At 41.1% G+C, this 24,257-nt stretch overlaps 1 protein-coding gene across 3 annotated transcripts in view; it reads right to left on the reverse strand.

The window, feature by feature from the left end:
- Nucleotides 1-24,257, reverse strand: part of ltbp1 (latent transforming growth factor beta binding protein 1) — a 95,238-nt gene that overhangs the window by 27,912 nt on the left and 43,069 nt on the right. Inside the window, exons 8-24 of one of the 3 annotated variants that reach the window (XM_082143018.1) lie at nucleotides 23,838-23,940; nucleotides 16,963-17,022; nucleotides 13,566-13,688; nucleotides 11,012-11,179; nucleotides 9,977-10,192; nucleotides 8,917-8,936; nucleotides 7,332-7,434; nucleotides 6,861-6,947; nucleotides 6,458-6,583; nucleotides 5,067-5,192; nucleotides 3,460-3,579; nucleotides 3,198-3,320; nucleotides 2,601-2,723; nucleotides 2,383-2,508; nucleotides 1,011-1,139; nucleotides 463-585; nucleotides 223-354 (exon numbers count right to left, since the gene is read on the reverse strand). In XM_082143018.1, coding sequence (XP_081999144.1) covers nucleotides 223-354; nucleotides 463-585; nucleotides 1,011-1,139; nucleotides 2,383-2,508; nucleotides 2,601-2,723; nucleotides 3,198-3,320; nucleotides 3,460-3,579; nucleotides 5,067-5,192; nucleotides 6,458-6,583; nucleotides 6,861-6,947; nucleotides 7,332-7,434; nucleotides 8,917-8,936; nucleotides 9,977-10,192; nucleotides 11,012-11,179; nucleotides 13,566-13,688; nucleotides 16,963-17,022; nucleotides 23,838-23,940 — 2,008 coding nt within the window. The remainder of the gene's footprint in view (nucleotides 1-222; nucleotides 355-462; nucleotides 586-1,010; nucleotides 1,140-2,382; nucleotides 2,509-2,600; nucleotides 2,724-3,197; nucleotides 3,321-3,459; nucleotides 3,580-5,066; nucleotides 5,193-6,457; nucleotides 6,584-6,860; nucleotides 6,948-7,331; nucleotides 7,435-8,916; nucleotides 8,937-9,976; nucleotides 10,193-11,011; nucleotides 11,180-13,565; nucleotides 13,689-16,962; nucleotides 17,023-23,837; nucleotides 23,941-24,257) is intronic. The other 2 variants (XM_082143020.1, XM_082143019.1) reach the window with 2 other exon arrangements.

Below are 24,257 nucleotides of genomic sequence, written 5' to 3' on the forward strand. Positions count from 1 at the left end.
ATATAATGTGGGACCTATAACAGTTACTAAATTCAACATGGAATGATGGGTCTGATCGGGAACATAATTGCAATACAAGAAAAAGCCACACAAGAAAAAGAAACAGCTCTACAAGAATAACAGGTCATAACAAGAATATGGAGATGTGCAGTGCAACAATGCTAGCTGGGTGGAGCTAAGGCGATGACATCACGGCTGAAACTGGTGCCATTGGGCACTTACCGATGCAGCTGCCGTGTTCGCCTCGGGAAAGGCCAGGTGGGCAGGGCACCTCACATCGGTAAGAGCCTGGTGTGTTCTGACAGGCCCAACCCCCACAAATAGATGTCCCCAAGTCAGCACACTCATCAATATCTGACAGAAAGCACAACCAACCAATCAGTTTACTAATAAACCAATCAGCAAAAAGCTTCAGGGTGGAGGGAGAAAAAGTGAATTGTTTTAGATTCTATAGGTTTTTACCCTGGCACTCATGATTGGTTGGCTCCAGGCGGTAGCCTCCTTCACAGTGGCAGATATACGACCCCTCAGTGTTTGAACAGGTCCCATTTACACATCTGGTGTCATCCACACATTCATCTACATCTGAAAAAGCCAGCACACACACATTGGTTTTAAGTGGGCCATTTTAAAAGAATATTTCTTGTTGTCTAGACATCCAGCTCAAACGCTTCCTTCTCCCCGTTTTACTGCTGGACGGGGCATTTAAACCAACTCTGGCACCTCACTGGGCCCGGGGAGCATGCACAAACGTCCCACCAGAGGAAAAATAACATTGGCTCATATGTGAAACACATTAGACACACAATCCCTTTCTTTCTCTCACTCTCTCTTGTGCTGCCAAACACTGGGGCTTTTCGACAAAACTACAGATTCATTTAGCTTAAACATCAGATAAATATCAACACAGCACCGCTGAGAATCAGGACAAACCACAGCAGGATGCATTGATGAGAGAATATGTTTGTGTTTTTGTGTGTGTGTGTGTGTGTGTGTGTGTGTGTACATACCCTCACAGCCAGGCGGATCCCTGGTGGGCTCAAAGCCGACGAAACACACACACAGGAATGAACCCTCTGTGTTCAAACACTCTCCGTTCGGGACGCACAGTTGTGTCTCATCCTCACACTCATCAACATCTATGAGGATGGAGGGATGAAATCAGTGACAGTGTAAGCCTTACATTATGATGTATGGGATACTGCTTTCTATTTTTATAAAAGTAGTACATAAAATAGTATGAATTATACAATAATATATATTAAAACATTAGTAGTCGTCTACTGTATGTTCCATGTTTAATAAGGGAGTGGTATCCAGTTATCTTCCTGGAAATTAAACTGTTAATTAGATTTTTGAAGGTAATGTAGTGTGAAAATTACAAACTTTTGGCAGTCCACTCAACCAATCTTAAAAAAGAGCTAGAAACCAGGCTTAATGTCACTTTCCATTGCACTGGAAATAGGAGATCAGGTCATGCGCTTTGCATAATGGGTAACAGTTTTCCAAGCATTGAGCTGCCTGCTTAAAAAAAAAAAAAAACACACACAAACCAGCCTTAGTTGGTTTTCTAGTCATAGCTGGTTTAAAGTTAATCTCCCAGCCTGGCCAAGGTGGTGTTTAGCTTGGCAGCCAGCTGGTCTCCCAGCCTGATCAGCAGACAAACGCCAAAAACCTCTCTAAAACTGATGAGTTTTTTTCTTTTTTTCAACAGGACACTGCTGTATACTTCACATTTTGGCAAATGTTGTAGCTCATCCATGTGCTGTAAGCAAAGAAAATTCACAAAATGCACAGCTAAATACGTAAATGCACACTAGCGCTCAGAAGTTTGGATGTATTAAAATGATCAAAAGTGAAAGTAAAGAGATTTACCCAAAAAATAGAATTTCTAATTTTATTAGAATAATCTTAGCTTTCTATTAATTAAACAATCATTAAGCAATGGATCACCGTTCCCACAACAATACTAAGCAGCACAGCTGTTTTCAATAATGATAATAATAAAAGAATGTTTCCTAAGCACCAAATCAGCATATTAGAATGATTTTAGAGGGATCATGTGACACTGAAGACTGGAAAAATGGCAGTTAAAAATTCAGCTTAACCATCACAGGAATAAATAACATTTTAAATATGTTAAAATAGAAAACAGTTCTGTTAAGTTGTAATAATTCACAATATTAATGTATATTTGATCACATTAATGCAGCCCTGGTGAATGTGAGAGAATTCTTTCAAAAACATTTAAAACATTTAACCAAAACCTTTGAATGGTAGTGTACTACATTCTGCAGAAACACTAAGAGTAGTATAATAATATCCTATTCCAAACACAGCCTCTGTGCTGTATGTGTGAGTTTGTTTGATGGATTGTCTCACCGTGGCAGCTGGTGCCATTGACTTGTCTATATCCCTGTGGGCAATTGCACTGGTAAGAACCCAAGATATTGACACACTGCCCCACACCATCACAGGTCTGAGGTAACTCCAAACACTCATCCACATCTGTAAAAACATCAGAACCCTCAACATCACAAATACAATCAATCACAGTCCCATGACATAAACACATGAATACATATCACACACTTTCGTACCGTCACATTGGTCTCCTGCGGACGACAATATAAAGCCGGCCTCACAGTTGCAGATAAATGACCCCTCTGTGTTCTGACAGTGACCTTGGGTGCACACGTTGTCATCCTGGCATTCGTCAATGTCTGTGACACACAAAGTTGCTCATTTGCATTTTATCTGTTTTTGTTTGTAACAGATAAAACCCATGTAAACCCATAACCAAGTAAAAGGCTGAGCAATCTGCAAACAAAATGACAAAAAACAAAAACAAGCCTTTGGCTTGCTCAGTTGGGGATATTTTGGGGATATTTAATTTAATTTTATCAATCAATAAATTCCTCTTGAAACAAACTTTGTTGTATTATTTTAATTTAGTACTGTGAAGCTGCTTTGATACAATCTGTATTGTGAAAAGCGCTATACAAATAAACTTGACTTGACCATACTATATGAAACACCTCAAAATAAAATACAAAAAAACAAGACTAGACAAAACCAAACAAAACACATAACAACAAAAAAAGACAACAAAAACAAAACAACTTGAAAAAAAATCACTAGAGATGACAGTCACATAGAGATGAACAAAATCTTGCTAAACTGTGAACGGATAGTACCTGTGCAGGCCTTGGCACCAAGAGTGAGCGAGAACCCTTCATCACACGTGCAGATGAAATAGCCCTCCAGATTCAAGCACTGACCATGAGCGCACACTCTTTCATCCAAACACTCATTTATATCTGCACAGAGAAGGTCAAGAACACAATACATCTGAAGAAATACACCTCTGTGGGTCACATATATAAAGGCCCTCTCATTTGTCAAAAAGTAGCTGTGCTAAACACATTGTATATAAGCAAACAAAAAATTGCTTCTTACCAACACATTGGCCATTTCTCCCTTCGAACCCATCCGGACATGGAGAACACATGAAAGAGCCCAGAGTGTTATAGCAGAGACCAGATGGACACACTGTCCCATCCTGACATTCATCGATATCTACATAGATATAAGAAGAAATAACCAGGACTCAAAATCAGTACACGAGTTCATGATATACATTCAGCAAAGGGTCTGCACGTGCCAGCTGTGAAGGTTTGATAGGAGGGTCTGTTCTAATGGATGGGTGTTATTGCTGTCCCACTGTGAGGAGAACAGGAAATGATCGACAAAAGCTAATTTTCTTCTCCATCTCTCCGTTACACCATTATTAATGAAGTTACTTGAAGAAAACCATCTTAACTGCGAAACCACTCTGATAGCGATGCCATGATGTACGATGGCACCATGCCTGCTTCCTTCTACACATTCAACCATTCATTCACCTTTATTACTGCTTCCAACGGCATCCAAAGTCACTTCATCTCTACACTGAATGGATGTGTTATAATAAAACAGTTAGAGTGTGAAAACACATCACCTAATCACAACAGCAACAGATTTTTAAAGAGCTTTACATTAGATGAGACAGCTGCATTGTCAGTAACCCAAAAATTTGTGTTCTGGGCATGTTGAGGTGCTCAAATGGGAGAGGTTCGAATCTGGCTTGTGATTCTATTAGTAGTCTGTCATTTAACAAATTGGAGAGACTGAAAAGTAATGAAATGGTCAGTATCTTGCATAATCAAAGAGTACAATCTGTAAAAGTAATCTGTCTCATAGGCTAGCTTAGAGCAAACAAACAAACGCCCCCATTCCGTAGCAGTTTCACTAATTCTAGATTGTGATCTAAAAAATGGGACAAATTCCTAAATGGAAAAGTTAAACCAGTTTACTGGAACAGATTACTGGAACAGTTAAACCTGTTAACCAGAGAAACCAATGTGCTGGCCATATCAGTTTAAATGGATGTAATGAGTAACTCTGGGCAAAAGCTTCCGGATGTCTTGTACTCTGGATTTCCTAATATGAGAAGATGTGTTTTCCAAGTACTGTGAACATTTCCTCATCTGCAGCGGCAGCACTGAGGTATTTGGGTGACTCGGTTGAGGGTACGATAATACCTCTCTTCTTCCTCCACAAACCTCAAAGTGTGTCACAGGGAGGTGGTTTCTACCTCGTCTGCAAACCCTGAAAACCAGCTAATGACACACACACACAGGATGTGTTTGGAGTTGAGAAAGAGCTGTGCCTGTATTTAGAAGACCACATTGCGGTTCAAGACCAAAAGCAGACTTCATATGAGTGCTGATCTGTCTGGATCAAAATAAGAGCCAAGAAAGTGAAGGAGAAAACTGGTAATGGCTCACGAGGAAAGATACAGAGCTCCAAACAGGCCATTTTTTCACTTCTAACATGCCCACAAAATAAATAATAGATACAAAAAAAAATAATAATAAAAAAATAAATAAAAAAAAAGAACAGGTGAAGAAATTAAAAAGTAAATATATATGTACCAGTCCAATAGGGCCTATTGTGAACCCTACTTTGACTCAGTTTGTTAGTGCACATGGGTGAGTTTATATGGGACAGAGTATTGTAATTACCGGAGCAGCTGGTGCCCTGCTCGTGAGGCATGAAGCCAGAATCACACGCACACAGGAATCCGCCTGGAGTGTTCTGACAGTGACCATTAGCACACAGACTTGGGTTCTCCGCACACTCGTCGACATCTGTCAGAAATAATCATCAGGTAATCAATGGATCCGTCTTATAATCTATAAAATTATAGACTAAGGTATAGACAAAAAAATGGTGTCTGATGAAGAGAAAAGGAGTAAGACCATATATAAATAGTCATTCTTCCACATAATGACTCCATTTCTACAAAAAAAATGTGTAGTCACTAAATATTTTCCTGGTTTTGCCTGAAGCTCATTTAATTTGTTTTAGATTATTAGATGTGACGTTATTGTGACCAAGAAGCCTTTTTCATAAAAAAAATTATAATTCTGTTCTCATTGTTTACACTTTATTTTGATTGCCCCCTTTGGACATTCTGTTGACTAAAAGTAATGTTGCACCTACAGTACATGTCAACTAACTCTCATTTAGAGTATTAGTAGACTATTAGAGGTAGGGTAAGTAGAATAAGGGGTTAGGGTTAGGAGAATAAGTTTGACATGTACTTGCAAAGTTAGTAGAATGTCTGTTGGGGGACCATCAAAATAAAGTGTATTAGTAGACAGGATACCAATACACTACTGTGGCAAGCAGCGAGTGTTAATGAGCGTCGCCTGCATGCCGCACCGGTCTCAAACCCCTTACGGATGACTGCCGCATTAAAACATAAAAAAACACAACATAAATTTCCAAGGCCTGGCCCTCTCTCATCATTCACTGTCTTCGCTCCTCCTTTTATGCTCTCGAAGCTCCTCCGTGAGAAACTCGAGACTGGTGCTGCGTTCTGGTAATGCTCATTAACACTCGCGCCACTGGCCTCGCTCCGTTCACACGGCTCTCGGCCTCGTCCTGCTTGCCACAACTACTAATACTCTTATGAGAGTTAGTTGACATGTAGGTGCAACGTTACTTATAGTCAACAGAATGTCTGAAGGGGATCATCAAAATAAAGTGAATAAAAATAAAGTGTTACCATATAATTTACTCTCATGTCATTGCAAACCTGAATGAACTTCATTTTTCGGTGGAACACTAAAGAAAGTATTGTGAAAAATCTATTTTTTTTTGCCAATGGGGTTTAGTTTTGGACCCCATTGGCTTTCATTGTGTGGACAAAAATAGTTACAACATTTTCAAAATACCTTTACAGTTGAATCAGTGACTGACAATATAAAATAGATTTATGGTGGATTCATGGATGCATTACATAAGCAAAATAACCACTGTGTTGAATCAAAATTCCAGTTATTGGTAGTGATAAAAGATAAACTACAGTATCAATATTGTTTATATAGTTTAACCTTTGACCTCTCACCTACACATGTGGTGTCCTCACTGTCTGTTCTATAGCCGTCGTCACAGATGCATGTGTAGCTGTCAGCAGTGTTATAACAGATTCCTGCACCACAAATATCAGGTCTCACTTGACACTCATCAATCTCTATGAAGAGAGAGAGAGAGAAAAGAACAAGGTCACTTTCGCATTTTTGCTATCTTGAAAAATGCCCAGAGGGAAACAAGAGAGAGAGGTTTCTAGCACTTAAATTATTGATTTTAGTTTTAGTGTATAATTTTTTATTTATTTATACAAAATAGTATATATTTTGAATATGGACTATTTATCAGTTATTGGTCATAACATTAATATATGCACTTACAGTATCAGTAAAATTGTGCATCCCAAATATATAGTACATGTATAGATAGATGAGACTCACCTGCCAGCTGTGTTGGGGAGATGTTCTGACTTTCTCTAGAGGGCAGAATTGCTACTGGAGCAGGTGGTGACACCTTCTCCACCACCTCTGGAGAGTGACAAGGAATGGGGCAACATAAGAAGAGAAAGAAAAGAGATGTAAGACATTCCACAATCCCGATACATACATGCCATGAACAAGATTTGCTACAAAACAAACAATCAAAATGGCTAGATCTCTCAATATGATAAACAAAAACTGAACATGTCCAACATCTGGCACCACAGCAGTTGATCACAGATCAACCCATCTTTGTCATCATCTGGATTTGTTAGTTGAGGTCACTTCTACACATTTGAATTGAATTGCGTAATCTCAATTTAAACAGCACTTCAGAAATCTTTGCATAAACCAGTGGGTTGACTTTAACATTTAAAGAGGTGAAGAGGTCTTTATGGGAATATGCATGTGCAGTACAAGTGGGACTGAGACCTGAGAGGGAAGGCTCCATCCTGATTGTAGATACCCCAGGTGACAGTTGGGCCTGTCCAGGCTGTACTACTGAACTATCAACACTCATGTGGGTAAAAAACTCCTTCAAACAGATGAGAAACGACACACACAGTAATTGACTGATCCACAAAGAGATATACTGTAGCAAATTTATTGGCAACTAAAGCAAAGGGGTAAGCTGCTTCTGCTCTGACTGGATGGGGTGTTAAAGTGGGCAGAGCGGTAAATATCTTAGGCCCTGTCCCAAAATGGCACACTTGATGCACACTCTAATTTTAAGTTTCATAAAGTTTCTCAAGAGCGCTCACTTGAGACAAGGCCGCACTGGTGTAAACTACTATCTCATAGTCTATGCAGAGATATGTCAACAAAGTGTGGAAATGGACCGCAAGTGCTTAGGGTGGCATTTGGGACAGAGTCAGTTAAGTGGAAGAAAGCCATATGCAATCTCACAGATCTGCAACCATGCCCTCTTCTCTCTCTCTGTCTCTCACACACACACACACACACACACACACACACACACACAAAACACATGGAAACCCTCTCGATTTAGTTATAAGAACTGTCCCTTAAATTGTAAAAATTGAGGTACTTGCGGAACAAATCAGGTGTTCTTCAGATTGCCACACTGGCAGAACCCTTCAGAAAACCACACAGGACCACCTTTGAAGGATCCTCAAATATTAATATACATTTCAAGTGTAACAAAACCTGACAGGGTTACTGGTGGAACCATTGACAGACTTTGGAGTTATTGATGGAGCTTATGTTTTTCATTTTGTTCATTTCTCAGAGAACTGCCTTTTTGATAGGGTGCCTAGAGGTTCTTCAAAGGGTTCCTCAAGTGGGGCAGTCTAAGGAACCAAGTACTTTTCATTTTTAAAAATCATATGCTGTTGGGGGGTAAAATAAAATGCTTTTTTTCCCACAAACAGAACAGAAACATTCAAATAAGCCTCCTTATCACACCTGAAAACCATGCTTTCCTAAACTGAGCCATTTAAGAGTCTCAAAGACCGGACTACATAGAAAGATCTTCCCTAATTACTCCAATCAAGAGTGCTTTTTACTTTTTATGTCCTTTTGAAATAATTAAACAAATATATATTCTCTATCTTTTATAAATTGAAGAGACATTTAGGTGCAAACCAACTAAACACTGTACTGTATGTCTAAACCAATTTTGAAAATGTTCTCTAACAGTTTTAGACAACCAAATCATAAAACTTAAACTATAAAATCTTAAAGACTACAACTTAAAACTGAACTTTTCTAAATGTTAACATTGGCTGGACAAATATGAACATTAAAAACACAGTCACATCAATCATACACAAAGCGAAGGACACATAATGACATACACGCAGAATGCCGAGCGCACAGAGCAGTCATGCAGTAGTGATGACATGATGATGTCATGCTTTGAATGTATTTTTTGAAAGTTTTAGCTGCCATTTTGTAGCGCTGCTTTGACGTATGCGTGAAAGCATCAGCATCAGCATCAGCATCAGCTGTGCAGCATATTTAGCAGATTTTTACTGCTTTATAAAACCCAACCTACCTGCTGGGGAACTGTGGGAACTGTACAGCAGACCATTACGTCATATAAAAACACAAAAATAAAACTGTCACACAAAGCTGTGAAACAAACAGTCATACCATTTATGTGAATTCAATACAGTAGTGCTGGCAACAATGCTTCTGAATTCAGAAAAATAAAATAAAATAAAATAAAATAAAATAAAATAAAATAAAATAAAATAAAATAAAATAAAATAAAATAAAATAAAATAAAATAAAATAAAATAAAATAAAATAAATAAAATAAAATATCCACATACTTTTGGTCATGTAGTGTGTAAGAGGGTAAACTTCAGTGGACCAACTTTAGTTACGACTTTGAAACGGTCTCCCAGCAACAGGACAAAACTTAATAAAGCCCAAGGACAAATTCTTTCTCTCTGAACCTGGCCCACCTCCACCGCACATTTCAGCAGTGCAATGCTTTTATGGGCTGCTTTTGCAGAGAGGCTATAAAAATCTATGCAGTTCATTTTGTGCGAGAGAAGTGAAAGGAGAAAATATGATGTGATGCACTGATCTTCTGGAATCCTTCATCAGCTTTGACATTGGTTTTTGCAAGGTGGAAGCAATACTAATGACTCTATCCCTCATGCCAAAGAAAGAACAGTTCTGTGTTCACTTTCTATAGGAACAACAGAGGCTTGGCTACATTTTGGATCTCAGTCTTCTCCGGACCAATGCCAAGTCTCATTCAATTGCCTGGTGCCAAGTGTACATGTGATGACATTTAAAAGAGAAGAAAAGAAGGACAGGGAAGAGGGTGAAAGAGTTCTTGCCGGCATAGCTTTTGTGTGTATGTGTCTCTCCTTCATAAAAGCGCATACAGGCAGGCCATCATGTAAATAAACTTGTACCCAATTCGGGCAGATTTCCTTAACACATGTTTGTGATATTATGCATGAGGCAAATAAAACATACAAAACCCAATGTCTGCATATTCACAGACATAATTCAGTTGGATAAAGCCCTTTAGAAATAGAGCAGCTTAAAGTAATTCATAGTTTTTGTCCTGTGTGGCTATAACTTGTGCAACTCACCAGGTAACTGCCTCTCTGTGATGCCGAAAGCTTCCACAGGCTGCTGTAAGGTGGGGAAGGGCATGGGAGGGTCCACGGGCGCTTGGTGTGTGATGATGGGCTTGCTCTGCCCCTGACCATCTGTCTGGCTGTGCCCATTAGGCGGTTTGGGCTTGTAAATGTACGGTGTGGTGACATGGTATCCCATACCTCCAGGACAAATGTCTTTAAACGCAGCTAAGAGAGAAAGAAAAAAAACACTCACCAACATATTCACAGCACCTGTCCATCCTTCCATCAATCTGTCTATCTGTTTGTACATTCTATCTATCTATCTATCTATCTATCTATCTATCTCCTATCTATCTATCTATCTATCTATCTATCTATCTATCTATCTATCTATCTATCTGCCTGTCCACCCATCCATCCGTGCATCCATCCATCCTTCCATTTATCCATGTATCATCTATCTATCCATCATCTATCTGTCTATCTATCCATGTATCATCTATTTATCCATCTGTCTGTCCATCTGTCCACCCATCCATCTATCCATTTGTGCATCCCATCCATCCATCTATCCATCTATCTATCAAGCCATTAAATTTGTTTTAAATGAATAAGGAGGAGTAATTATTTTTCAGACAAAGCAACACTAAACAAAAATCAAAAAGATCAAAACACTTGTCATTTTAAAAATATAAAATAATGCATTGGATGTATGGAGACTGCATCATTCTTGTTGCCCAATAACTTGGGTGTAAACACTTTCCTTACCAACCAATACTGTAAAGCAAAATGCTGACACTTAATTTAGTGCCTGCTCGAATGCAGGTCTCACAGGAAGGAAAATACAAAAATAATGTGAGATGCATGTATGAAAAACGAAATATCTACAGGAGAACTAACAAAAAGAGAGTGATGGCGTGTAAAAGCATCTACGTAGCAGAGCTGTGGAACACACATGCAAACCACAATGAATTGGAGGACAGAGAGGGAATGATACCAGTGGAATAGGTGGGGCTGATAGGGGGCGTGTCTCAGGTAGCTTACCTGTCCCAGGTAGGGGGCAGCGGTCACAATGAGGACCCCAGGCCTTGCCCACACTACAACAGCATAACTGTTTACTCAGCTGACTGGACACAGGGTGCAAGCACTGCTTCCCCGGACTGACAAATCGGAAGCAATCACCCTTCTCCTCGCGAAGAGCAGTTGTTTCGGCTGGTTACCATGGAGATGGAAGGAGGGAGTGAGGGGAGGAGTGTGCACGGTGTATGACACAAACATGGAAGAGAAAGAGAAATAGAGAACAACAGAAGAGAAAAGAGATTCCCTTCACCTTGTGTTCCATCTATGCACAACTACAATGCCATAACAAAAGAACAACTGCTCCAATATAACCACATTAAAACAGAGTGAAGGGGACAGAGTATGATCGTGTATGAAAAGTGATACAGTTTTTCAGACACAAGATAGAAAAGAACACAGGACAAGAATACAAACTAACAGTGCAGAGAGGTCAGTTAAGCAGGAAGCATTTAGGTAAGGTTATTTACAAGGCTTAGTACATCAGTGGGCACTTGATATAAGACATCTGCTTAAATACATTAAACATCAAAATTTAATTCATCTTAAATCTATTTAACCCTACCAAGTATCATGGGGTGAAAAACACTCTCAATATAGCAGAGCATTCTCCATTTCCACATACGAAAATCATAATCAGAAAAGTGGCAATGGTTTACTGAAAAAATTAGTAAATTAATATATGTATGTATATGAGTAAACACCATCATTCAAAAGCTTGGGGTTAGTAAGAATTTATTTATTTTATTAAGAAAGAATGCATGAAAGTGATCAAAGGTGACAGTAAAGACTTTTACATAGTCAAAAACAAAATAAATGTTCTTTTGAACTTTCTATTCATCAAAGAATCCTAATAATAAAAATGTATCACTGTTTCCACAAAAATATTAAGCAACACTGTTCTTATTATTGTCAACATTGCTAATAATAAGGAATGTTTCATGATGAAGATAGCATACATTCATCACTGATTTTCAAAGGAATGTTTCATGATGAAGATAGCATACATTCATCACTGATTTTCAAAGGATCATGTGACACTGAAGACTCCAGTAACGGCTGCTGAAAATTAAGCTTAGTCATCACAGAAATAAATAACATTTGTATATATATATTAAAATAGAAAAAAGTCATTTTAAATGGTAACAATATCTCACAATATTATAATTATTACTGTATTTTTTTTATTAAATAAATGCAGCCTTGGTGAGCCTAAAAGATTTGTCATTAACATAAAAAAAATTCTTACCGACCCCAAATATTAAACGTTAATATACTTTTTAAATGGTAATATATCTATTTTATATGTTTAATTATTAATGAATGAGACCCAGTGTTAGATTGTGGATCATTAATCATTAATACTGTTGACACTTGTAAGGTTTGTGTCATGTGACATTAAATTAATTAGTGCTCTCGGGTAAATGTGTTGATGTGTAAAAGAACTGATGTGTCAATGTGTAAACTGTCTTCTCTAATATAATATTTATATAATATTTATATAATATAATATAATATAATATAATATATTTAACATTTTCATATAGAAGATAACAGCAGATTCATGTTGACAGACCTTATACTGTCAGCCAAAATACACTGTATACATAAGCAAAAAACCTTGATTGACTGAAGGCTAAAATGAGAATTAAAAGAACTCTCTTTTATCTTCTCTGAAAAAAAGGACATGACAGCGTGTTCCAGAGGTATAATTTGGCAAATGCTGCCTTCCAGGAGAAGGATCGGCCTCTATATTTATCACAATAACACAGACAGCACACTTAGGTTACCTCATTAAATCACAGAGAAAGCTTGAGTGTGTTTGTGCCCCACTGACCGACCGCACTAATGATTCCAGCACATTTCAACCTCGCCTGAACAGCAGACAATCTTCCGCTCATGTGACAGCCACAGTTAGTGTTAGAAGCCAAGTTAAATCATGCTGCTAGCTAGACTGATCAGCACGTCTTACTGGTACAAGCTGAAGTGATTAGATGCACTCAATCCATTTACACTTGTAGAGTAGGTACATTTGTCTTTGAGCAGAAAAACATGGAAACAGAAGGAACATGCTAAAGACATCAGCCATTCAAGTTAGCCTGAGAGGAGAGGAGAGGAGAGGAGAGGAGGAGGAGAGGGGAGGAGGAGGAGAAGGAGAAGGAGAAGGAGAAGAGGAGAAGAAGGAGAAGGAGAGGGAGAGGGAGAAGGAGAAGAGGAGAGGAAAGGAGAAGGAGAGGAGAAGGAGAGGAGAGGAAAGGAGAATGAGAGGAGAATGAGAGGAGAAGGAGAAGAGAGGAGAAGAAGTAGAGGAGAAAGAGAAGGAGAGGAGAAGTAGAGGAGAAGGAGAAGGAGAGGAGATGGAGAGGAGGAGAAGGAGAAGGAGGAGGAGGAGAAGGAGAAGGAGGAGGGGAGAGGAGTAGAGGAGGAGAGGAGGAGGAGGAGGAGAAGAGAGGAGAAGAGAAGGAGAAGTAGAGGAGGAGTAGAGGAGGAGGAGAGGAGGAGGAGAGGAGAGAAGACTTACGGAAGCAGGTGGTCAGGGAGGGGTCAGGCACAAATCCTGGGTTGCAGATACACCTGAAGCTGCCCATGGTATTGATGCAGTTTCCATTGGGACAAACACCTTGAATCTGACATTCATCGATATCTGAGGGTGATAACAAACATTAGGAAATCATTTTCATCTTTCTTTGGTGGAACACAAAATATGATATTTTGAAGAATGTTTCATGTCAAAACAAGAAGGGATTTTTCTATCTTCTTTTGTGTTCCACAGAAGAAAGTCATACAAGTTTGACATATAAGGGCGAATAAATGATGACAGAATTTTCTGGATGAACTTTTCATTTAATTTTCTTAAAAACATAAACTGTAGCAGACAGTAGAAGAAAAGAGGCTTGAGATGCAAACACATTATATATATATATATATTCTTTCTTCTTTTAAAGCATAAAGGCCCACTCACACCAAGTATGATAACTATAAAGGTAACTATAACAACCACTATTTTAGCATCCACACCAGCGGATGATAATGTTCTGTTTATTATAAGCACGCACACAGTTGTGTTGTCTGCTGTGCTTTAAATGTGTGAGCTTTTTAAACTATTATTGGCTGTCAATGTTGGTGGGAAAAAGAAGTTCTGAGAGTGATTCCAGTGATATTGTTCTTCTGTGTTGTAATTGTTATAGTTACGGTGTGAACTCCACTATTCTCACAGAATTAGAACAATTAGTAAAACTTTATAGTTATCATTTTCATTATTGTTATCGTCCTTGGTGTGAACGGGCCGTAGACCTCTAAACTAAATTTTGTTAGATTTATGCTTAAAACAAGAAAAGCTATTTGCCAATAAGGGTAAGAAAAATAAACCTAATTCAAGATTTTCTGACAATAATTCATAATACAATTTTGCTTCATAAGTATGTATCTTTAAGGATGTTTGCTTTTTTTTTTTAAACAAGACAAAAATACTAACAAATAAAAATACTTTTTGTAGCACACACACATAAACATGTATTTGATTTTCTTCACAGCTTTATTCATGCTATTGTAAACCCATATGGTATGATCTACAATCACTGTAAGAATCAGTCAGAAAAAGGAACGTACACGTACACGTACACACACACACGTACACACGTACACACGCGTGCAGGGTTTTAGTGTTTTATGAGGGCTCTCCATAGATATGATATTATACTGTATATACTTTACATTATATCTCTTAGCCCAAACCCTACAGAAAGCATTCAGCATTTTTACACACACACTTACCACACTAAAATTTCTCCAAGAGGCCATTGAGTGCAAGTTAAGGGTGTGGGCAGTCATCATTCCCAGCACTTAAATTGGGACACAGATCCAACACATGTCCCAATGCAATGCTAATGTGTTCATGATTACCGGTACAGTGATTCTCATGCAGAGATGGCATATGCTCAATCCCTCAAGCATCCAAACATCTGCACCAGAACACAGACCGGCCCGGAGGAGTTGTCAATCACAGCTATGACATCAAAATGTCTCCATTATACAAGAATACCCTACATCTCTATTCAAAATGCACCTACTGTAATGACCTGTGAATCTGCATGGTGATGGATACCTAAAGAAATTTGAATGGGCAAACTCACAAAACAACTGCTTCACTTTGGTACATATTATTTTAGCGACCTGTGTCTAATTCACTAACCACCCTCAAATCAGTTTAAAAAGGCACTAATGTGCTGATACAGTACTGCACCATGAGTACTGAAGCAAAGTTATTCTTTTCCATGCAAAATCCCTCTTTCTATGTAAATTATGCTTATTAGAGATGGCTAAACTAATTTAGCTTAGTTGCAAAAAATAAAACAATAATTAGTTCAAAGTAAATACATTTATGAAGTAAAAAAATTATAATTAGAACCAAAAAAATGGGATTAAAAGTAAAATGAACAAAAGTTATGACTAATGACAGGAAGAGATTCGGCAGCATCAGAGCCAGGCAGAACACCCTAACCACAGGAGACCCATCTACTTGCGCTGTAAAAGCTTTGGCCTGACGCAAAAAAGCGCCAAAGGTTTAGTGGGACCCTCAGGGCTGTGTTACCAGGATAATGATTAAGTTCAAACTTAACGGCACTCTTAGCGCTAAAGAAGTGTTGTAAACTAGCCTCAGAGAACAGCACATACTGAAATATTTATTAAGATATGGAGTCCATAGTGCTTTCAGGTCTGTTTATTAAAACTATCTAGGGTACGTTCTACATACCTACTCATGCTATGCAAATGCTGTGAAGAAATTAAAGCAGCACTAAACCTACAAAAATAGTACTCTTGAGAAATGTAGTGATCTCAACATAAGACCACATGACCAACTGCTCTGCTTTTTCAGACCATAAACAAAAAGTTTTAGTTTGCAGTTTTAATGAGAGCAATACCTCATACGAAAATGGCATTTGGCTTATTTGATAGTTCATTAGAGACTATAACTTATTGTTAATAGTTTTATGAATTTATCATTTATCTTAATCAAGGTTTTATCTCTCCTGACCCAGAGTGCCTGCGGCCAGGCCACACGCTGGGCACTTCCCCCTAACACAGCCAACTTCACTTTTAGCTGTGGTTCAGCTCTGGGTTTGGCAGACTGAGGCAGCTGGTGGTGGCTGCTAACAGCAGATGTGTTTGGCTGTAGGTGTGTGGAGATTAAATATCTTACCGACCCCAAACTTTTGACCAGTTATGTAATTAAGATTTTTCAAAACATGATTAAGTGTGCAATTTTATAGTTAATTAAGGTTGTTTTTATATACAACTTAGCAATATACACTCCCCATCACACATCTGGCTTTATCTCATTCTCATTATTCTTAATAAAGAAGTATTATTCACATGCTAAACAAAAGTTTACTTAACACTATATGGCAGGATGAGTGTTACTTCACTTCGATTCTATAAGCTGAGCAAAAGCCCTGAAATCTTTCTGGCTGTCGGCCCTGATATGTTGGATCTCTGGCTATTACATCCAACTTCAACATAGATTAGAAAGATCTATCAAAGATGCCACCTGTCTCTCCTCCTGTCTGTCCTCGTAATCGTGAAAGTGTGTCTTCTCTGTGATAGATTTGGGACACCGTTTTAAACCTCACTGAAGCGAGCTCCGCAGCAGACTTCTTCCGACAGTCAAAGCGGCGTTACTGTACGTCACAAAAGTGCGGACTCGTAGGAAGACCGTGAGTGTTTAGGGTGCCATTTGGGACAGGGCCATAAACTCATCCATCTAATCAAAATCATCACAATTGTTTCACAACTACATAAACACAAAAAATGTTGCACCACAAACTTACAGTACACACATTGACTGCTGGAACAAAAATACACAATAAAAGCATAGTGAATGCATGTATGCGCAAGCGGAAACAAGCCGTGGCACTTACCGATACAGCGGGTGGCATTCAGCCTCTTATAGCCTTGAGGACATTCAATTAAAGGAATCGCTGTAGAGAAAAGAGAGAGAAAGAGAGAGAGAGAGAGAGAGAGAGAAGAGGAGGACAAAAAAGAACAGCACGTTTAGTTACAGATCTAAAGGAAAACATTCTTTTCCAGCAAGAAAGAGAGGAAGGAAACTGGTGTAGTGAAAATACAGTATATAAAATCTTTGCAAAATTTGTAATTTAAATTCTAATACCATAGTTACCACAGAAATCCTCTAAATATGCTGATTTGGTGCTCAATAAACATTTCTTCTTATTATTGATGTTTTGCTGGTTAATATTTTTGTGGAAACTGATCATTTTTGTCAGGATTCTTTGATGAATAGAAAGTTTAATGCAATTTAAGGCTCTTTACCTCACTTTTTTCTAAGGCATTGATGGTAAATTCCAAGTTGCCACTGTATTATTATTGCTGTAACAATAACTATAGTACCTATGGTATTTGGCCAGATGATTACCATGGTTAATTTTTATACAGGAGATCTCCAAGAGTTCAGCTCCTTAATCAATTCACACAGGAAACTAACAGGATATAATGGAAAACAAAACGTAAGTGTGAAACTTAATACATCTGATTACATTTGTTCTTACATGTTTTTACATGCTCTACACTAACAAACAAACACATTCACACATAGATCATTAATAACTTATCATTAATCATCACATTCAGATTAAAAAAGCAAGCAGCAACACTGTACATAGTTCTGTAGTGACTGTTTTAAGGTTTTGTCTCAGGAGAGGCCATGCGACTGGGAACGTGTAACAGGAACAGGGTTTACTTCCCTCTCAGTCTCATGGGTAATGACCGTAATAAATTACATAAATAGAACAAAGTGAGAGAGTGAAATAGAATGACTCATTTGGAACAGAACAGAATGCCACTGACATTTTCAAGGGTCATGTTTTGAGCCTGCTTCAGAAATAAAAGGGGGCTGAACTCCAGACTTGTTTATATCTTCATTACCCCAACACTTGTGTAACATAACTGCCGTGCACTTCTATTTCCGTTCAGTGCCAGCTGAAGTCCTAGTAAGTGCTCGTCTACAGATGCTGCACACAGACCTCAGAGACAGCGGTAATGTCACATCAACTTCACACCATTCATTGCAATATTGAATCGCTTTTACTCCAAAATGGAGCAAACATCTTTGTAACTGAAATGTGAAGTGTGAGATGAACAGGCCACACTTTTCAAGTAAAGGAATAACATTTTAATTGGCATTTGAAGATTGAAACAACAATCCTTAAATATTTCATACACTCATGAACGTTTGTTTTGGTAAGGTCCATAAGGTTTAAATCAGTGATATGTCTGGGAATGCACATAATGCAGGGACGCCCATATATGGGCAGAGAATTTCACAAATATCTACGGACATACCGTGAAGAGAAATTGTGGAAGAGAGAGAGAGAAATAGGGGTGGTACGCTAACACTTTTCTGTAGGGACTAACTTCATAGAAGTGACTAAGCAAGAAGGAATCATGACTGTATGAGTAAATGTGTGTGTATGTGAGAAAGCATTACTAAAGCTGGAGTGTGTGCCAGGTGAGTCAGCATGTCAGTAAGTTCAACACAGCGTGTGTAACCAGATACCTTACAGCTTTCTCTTTCTTCTGCCCATTCATTACGTACTTGCCTTTTCTCTGCGGAATGCATCCCTTCCCTCTCATTCTTGATATTAGGACCATGTGTCTTTTGAGTCACAGCCACTTGGAGGTTTGGCATCAAATAGTTTTTAGAGGAACCCATCATAGTTTCTTTTAGTTAGTGAGAAATCAAGGCTGGGCCTGGTGATGAATCATTGCTTTCCTGCTCTTTTTGGACCGCACTACTGTGGAATACTCCTCTGCACAATCATACTGAAAGTGTGATTCACCTCTAATGGGGCCCAGACATACTGATGTTTAACACTGTGTCTCACTCTGAACATACACTCGTTTGTTTCAGTCATTTTGGTCGTTCAAAAAAAAGATGAAAAGATGAAAATGTAAGACATATGCTTGAGTTTGTGTGTGAGGGTGAGACAGATGTTTGTGTGTGTGAAGGTAAAACAGATGTTTGAAAGAGAGAGTGAGTGAGACAGGCATTTTTGTCTGTGACAGTGAAGCAGATGATTGTCTACATGAAGGAGAGACAGATGTTTTTGTGTGTGATGGTGTGACAGGTATTTTTGTTAGTGTGAGAGTAAACGTACATGGAAAATGTACTTCTATTGTCTGAATTCTGCTCTGGTTCGAGGACAGTCTGTGTGACATAATTTTCATCATCAGGACACTCCGATGATGTCCATGTGCAGCTAAAATTTTTTTTGCATGTGCAAGTTATTTGAGCATTCAAAAACTAACTCCCATAATTAGTGCGCAGACACAAAACGCCTCGGTTACGACTGTAACCTCGGTTCCCTGAAGAGGGAACGAGCGTTGCGTCGAATTGACGCTATGGGGAACGCTTTGCGTGATGACGTCTTGAAGCACATGTAAAATCAGTCCAATGGTGTGGCGGAACGTCAGAGGCGGGTGACGTCACGTACCAGGAAGCTATAAAAGCCGGCCCGAAACAGAAAACAAAAGCTTCGTAGAGTCTGAAGTCGTGCTGACAGGCATGAAGGAGATATGGCAAGGTGACGCAACGCTTGTTCCCTCTTCAGGGAACCGGGTAGCTCCAGAGGATGCCCGTCGAGGAGGGACAAAAGATCGGGAAACCATACTCTGCCCGGCCAGCGCGGGGCTATAAGAAGCAGGCAAACCCGGTCCCTGCGAACTCTTTCCAGAACTCCCGAGAGCAGAGCAACTGGGGGAAAGGCGTACAGACGTAGCCTCAGCCACGTCTGTACCATAGCATCCAGTCCCAGAGGAGCTGGATGCGTGAGGGAGAACCAAAGTGGACAGTGAGACGTCTCTCGAGACGCAAACAGATCCACTTATAATTGGCCAACTCCGTCCATATCAGCTCCACCACCTCGGGGGTGGAGCCTCCATTCCCCGGGCCTCGGCCCCTGTCTCGACAGAGTGTCTGCTCCTATATTCTGGACCCCGGGGATGTAGGCTGCCTCGAGTGACAGCAACTTCCCCTGGGACCACAAGAGGATATGGCGTGCCAGATTCGATAATGGGCGCGAGCGCAAACCCCCTTGGTGGTTGATATAGGCGACTACCGACGTGTTGTCCGTATGCACTAACACGTGGTGTCCCCTGAGATCTGTGATAAAGCTCCTCAGAGCCCGGAAGACAACTAACATCTCTAGGCGATAGATATGCCAGGAACGATGATGGTCTTCCCACAGACCTTGAGATGAGCGACCCCTAGGATCGCTCCCCAACCCGTGAGGGAAGCATCCGTCGTTAGCAGTTTGCGACGACAAGGAGCTCCCAGCACTGGGCCCTGGGACAGGAACCAAAGGTTTCTTCCACATAACCAAGGCACGTAGGCATCGCCGCGTGACCTTGATTGTGCGAAATGGGTTGCCCCTCGGGGAAAACCCTCTGGTCCTGAGCCACCACTGCAGGGGCCTCATGTGCAGCAGTCCAAAAGGTATCCCGTTGGAAGCTGCTGCCATGAGACCCAACAGTCTCTGGAACTGTTTGACAGTGAGTAGCTGGCCTAGCTTTACACTTTTCACAGCTGCCAGGATGGAATCTAAGCGTGGCGATGACAGGCGCGCCTGCATCGACACTGAATCCCAAACCACGCCTAAAAAAGTGGTCCTCTAAAATGGAGAAAGCACACTCTTCTTGGCGTTCAGCCGTAACCCCAACTCTTTCATATGGGCGAGAACAACATCTCGATGTTGAACCGCCATCTAATGCGACTGAGCTAAAATCAACCAATCGCCGATGTAGTTCGTGATGCGAATACCCCGGAGGCGCAGAGGCGCCAGAGCTGCATCCACGCATTTGGTGAAAGTGCGGGGTGATAAAGCCAGGCCGAATGGAAGAACTCGATATTGGTATGCTTTGCCCCCGAAAGCAAACCTCAGGAACTTCCAATGACACGGACGGATGGAAATATGCGTCCTTGAGGTCTATCGTGACAAACCAGTCCTCGGACCTGATCTGTGGCACGATTTGTCTCAATGTTAACATTTTGAACTTGAGCTGCATGACTGACTCGTACAGAACTCGAAGATCTAAAATGGGGCGCAATCCCCCGTCCTTCTTTGGAACTATGAAGTACCGGCTGTAAAACCCGGTTTCCCTGTTGGAGGGGGGTACATATTCTATGGCCCCTTTCTCTAACAGAGTGTTTACTTCCTGTTGCATAACCAGAACCTGCTCGGGGCCCACCACTGTGGGCAGGACCCCCATAAACCGCGGTGGGCGTTACTAGAATTGTATCTAATACCCTATTTCCACGGTCTGCAGGACCCAACGAGAAACATTTGACAGTAGCTTCCACGCTGTCAAAGATTCTACTAGAGGTACCAGCCTCTCGAGACTGGTTTCTGGATTTTGTTGCTGTTGAGTAGTCGGTTCGTCGCCCTGTAACGGCGTACCGGCAGGGAACGACCGAACTGACTGCTCTAGCACCCTCCTCAGAGGGTGCGGGCATCCCGAGGCCACTACGTTTCCGGGTGGACCTTGAGATATGTGCTCGCCGGAGACCGCTGCGCCCTGTAACACCGGAGGCGGCAGGGTTGGCAGACCGGTCCCCTGAGGGCACCGACGAGAGATGGGCACCGTGAAAAGAGGTGTTAACCGCTCTGCTTCGGGGGGGGGGACTACCCTCATGTGTCCTGAGCCCTCAGACATCGGTCCGCAGATCCGTTTTACCCCTCGAAGACTGCTGGGTTTGAGAGCACCCTCCGTGTCCCCGAGATTTTTGTGGGGGAGCACGGGAGGAAACGCTCTGTTTCTGAGTGGCACGGTGCTCAGCGCTCTTTTTAGATGAGTGAGGCTGCTCCCGCTCAGCAGCCTCAATGAAAGAACGGCGGGGGAGAAGTTTCTGAAGTGCAGCTGCCTGTTTTGAAGCTTCTTGTGATTTAGCTACAGCACTGTTAACTGCATCTCCAAATAACCCTTGCGTGGATACTGGTGCATCTAAAAGAACATGTTTTTCTTTGTCCTTTATGTCACTTAAGTTGAGCCACAGATGCCTCTCAGTGGCCACCAGGGTTGCCATAGAGCGGCCGATGGATTTAGCCGTCTCCTTGGTGGCCCTGAGAGAAAAATCTGTGGCTCCACGCAGTTCAGACACAGTATCAGCACTAATACCCCCGCCCTCTTCAAAATCACCCAATAATTCAGCCTGGTAAGCTTGCATTATAGACATTGTATGTAAACACGCTGCAGCTTGGCCGGCGGCGGCATAAGCTTTATGAACCAGATAAGATGTACATTTTACTGGCTTGGATGGAAGTGCAGGAGCCTTCAGAGAAGATGCCGTTGTTTGTGCAGTATACACTCGATATGACACTGGTTTCCCCCACGATCTCGACACCTCGGTGTGGAGATCGGGGAAAAACGGAAGGCTTCTGCGCTGAGGCTGTGCACGAGATGGCAGGAAACGCTCGTCGAGCTTGCTTTTCGAACGAGCGCCCTGCCTATCTTCTGGCCACTCAATAGATAATCGCTCGACCCCTCTAGTGATAACGTCAAGCAATTCCTCAAACGCATGAGACTGAGGTGGCGAATCCTCAGACTCAGCGTCAATACTAACAACGTCCAACTCCTCAGAGCTGGACAATTGCAGTATTGGTGCCTCCATCGGGGGGGAAGAAACCGCAACGCGTGCTTCCACACCCTGATGAGAGGCACTGGATCTATCAGAAGGAGGCTGAGATAAGGCAGAGCCCGTCTCAACATCCACTGATAAATCCATTTGTGAACCCCAGGTCTGAGATCGACGCCGTGCCTCGGCAGCGGCGGGGACCCAAGCCCTGGGGAACGTGATCGGGATTGAACCGAGCCAAGCGGGATCGGAGCGTACGCAATGGAAGCGCCTCGCAATGCACACAGTCACCACCCTCGAGTGCTGACTGGGCATGCTCCTCACCCAAACAAACATCACAAAGAGTGTGAGTATCACCTCCCGTTAAATAACGCGGGCAGGGATGGACACACACTCTAAACTGCTGCTTGCTCGCCATACTGAATATATATATATATATGATATAGACAGACAACACCAAATATACAGACAGATTTCACACAGAGCGCAACTGAAGACTCAGAAAGCTTTCGTTTTCTGTTTCGGGCCGGCTTTTATAGCTTCCTGGTACGTGACGTCACCCGCCTCTGACGTTCCGCCACACCATTGGACTGATTTTACATGTGCTTCAAGACGTCATCACGCAAAGCGTTCCCCATAGCGTCAATTCGACGCAACGCGAGTTCCCTTGAAAGGGAACGTGTCTATCTGCGCTCAGGGTCAATAGAGTATACTTTAAAGGGCTTGCACGCTCAATTGTGTGCTATGCGGAGTGGATCAAGGAAAATTAAATATACCTAAGCCTTGAGACAGTTTTTGTATGTGAGACTGAAATGGGTGTTTTTGTTTGTGAAACTGAGGCAGATTTATGTCTGTTTGAGAGTGAGACAGGTGTTTCTGCATGTGAGGGTGAGACGAGTGTTTTTCTTTGTAAAAGCGAGCAGAGATTTGCCTGTGTGAAAGTGAGACAGGTGTTTTTGCATATGAGGGTGAGACAGGTGTTTCTGTTTGTGAAAGCAAGGCAGATGTTTGTCTCTGTGAGAGTGAGACAGTTTTTTTGCATGTGAGGGTGACATGGGTGCTTTTGTTTGTAAAAACGAGGCAAATAAGTGTGTGTGTGAGAGCGTAAAGGGAATTTTTGTTTGTGAGAGTGAGACAGTAGCTTACATGATTTCTTGGGGCATTTTTGGCATTTGTGGAATCCCCATGATGTGCCCACAGTCCCACAACAGGCATCTTGTTTAGACAGGCCGGGCAGAGCTTTCCCACACTACAACAAAATAAAACACAATCAAATACAATAAGTTAACGAAAGAAAGAGAAGGGGAGATACTCATCAAGACCATTCACCACACAAACACATAATTCTGCTCACACAGCTCTTGATCCCAGTTCTTACTGATCAACACCCTGATATCTCCCCCCTGACTGAATCTAATCTGCTGAACCAGGCACGAACCAAACAACAATCTGAGAGACAGCAATGATACACAACTCAAACAACCCGATAACACCCCACTCTCTGCTGACATGAAAAGACAAAGTCGCAAATTAAGTCTGAATGGTTGCAAAAACATCCACAGCACT

The sequence above is a fragment of the Leuciscus leuciscus genome (assembly GCF_965113295.1).
Source record: "Leuciscus leuciscus genome assembly, chromosome: 17".
NCBI lineage: Eukaryota > Metazoa > Chordata > Actinopteri > Cypriniformes > Leuciscidae > Leuciscus > Leuciscus leuciscus.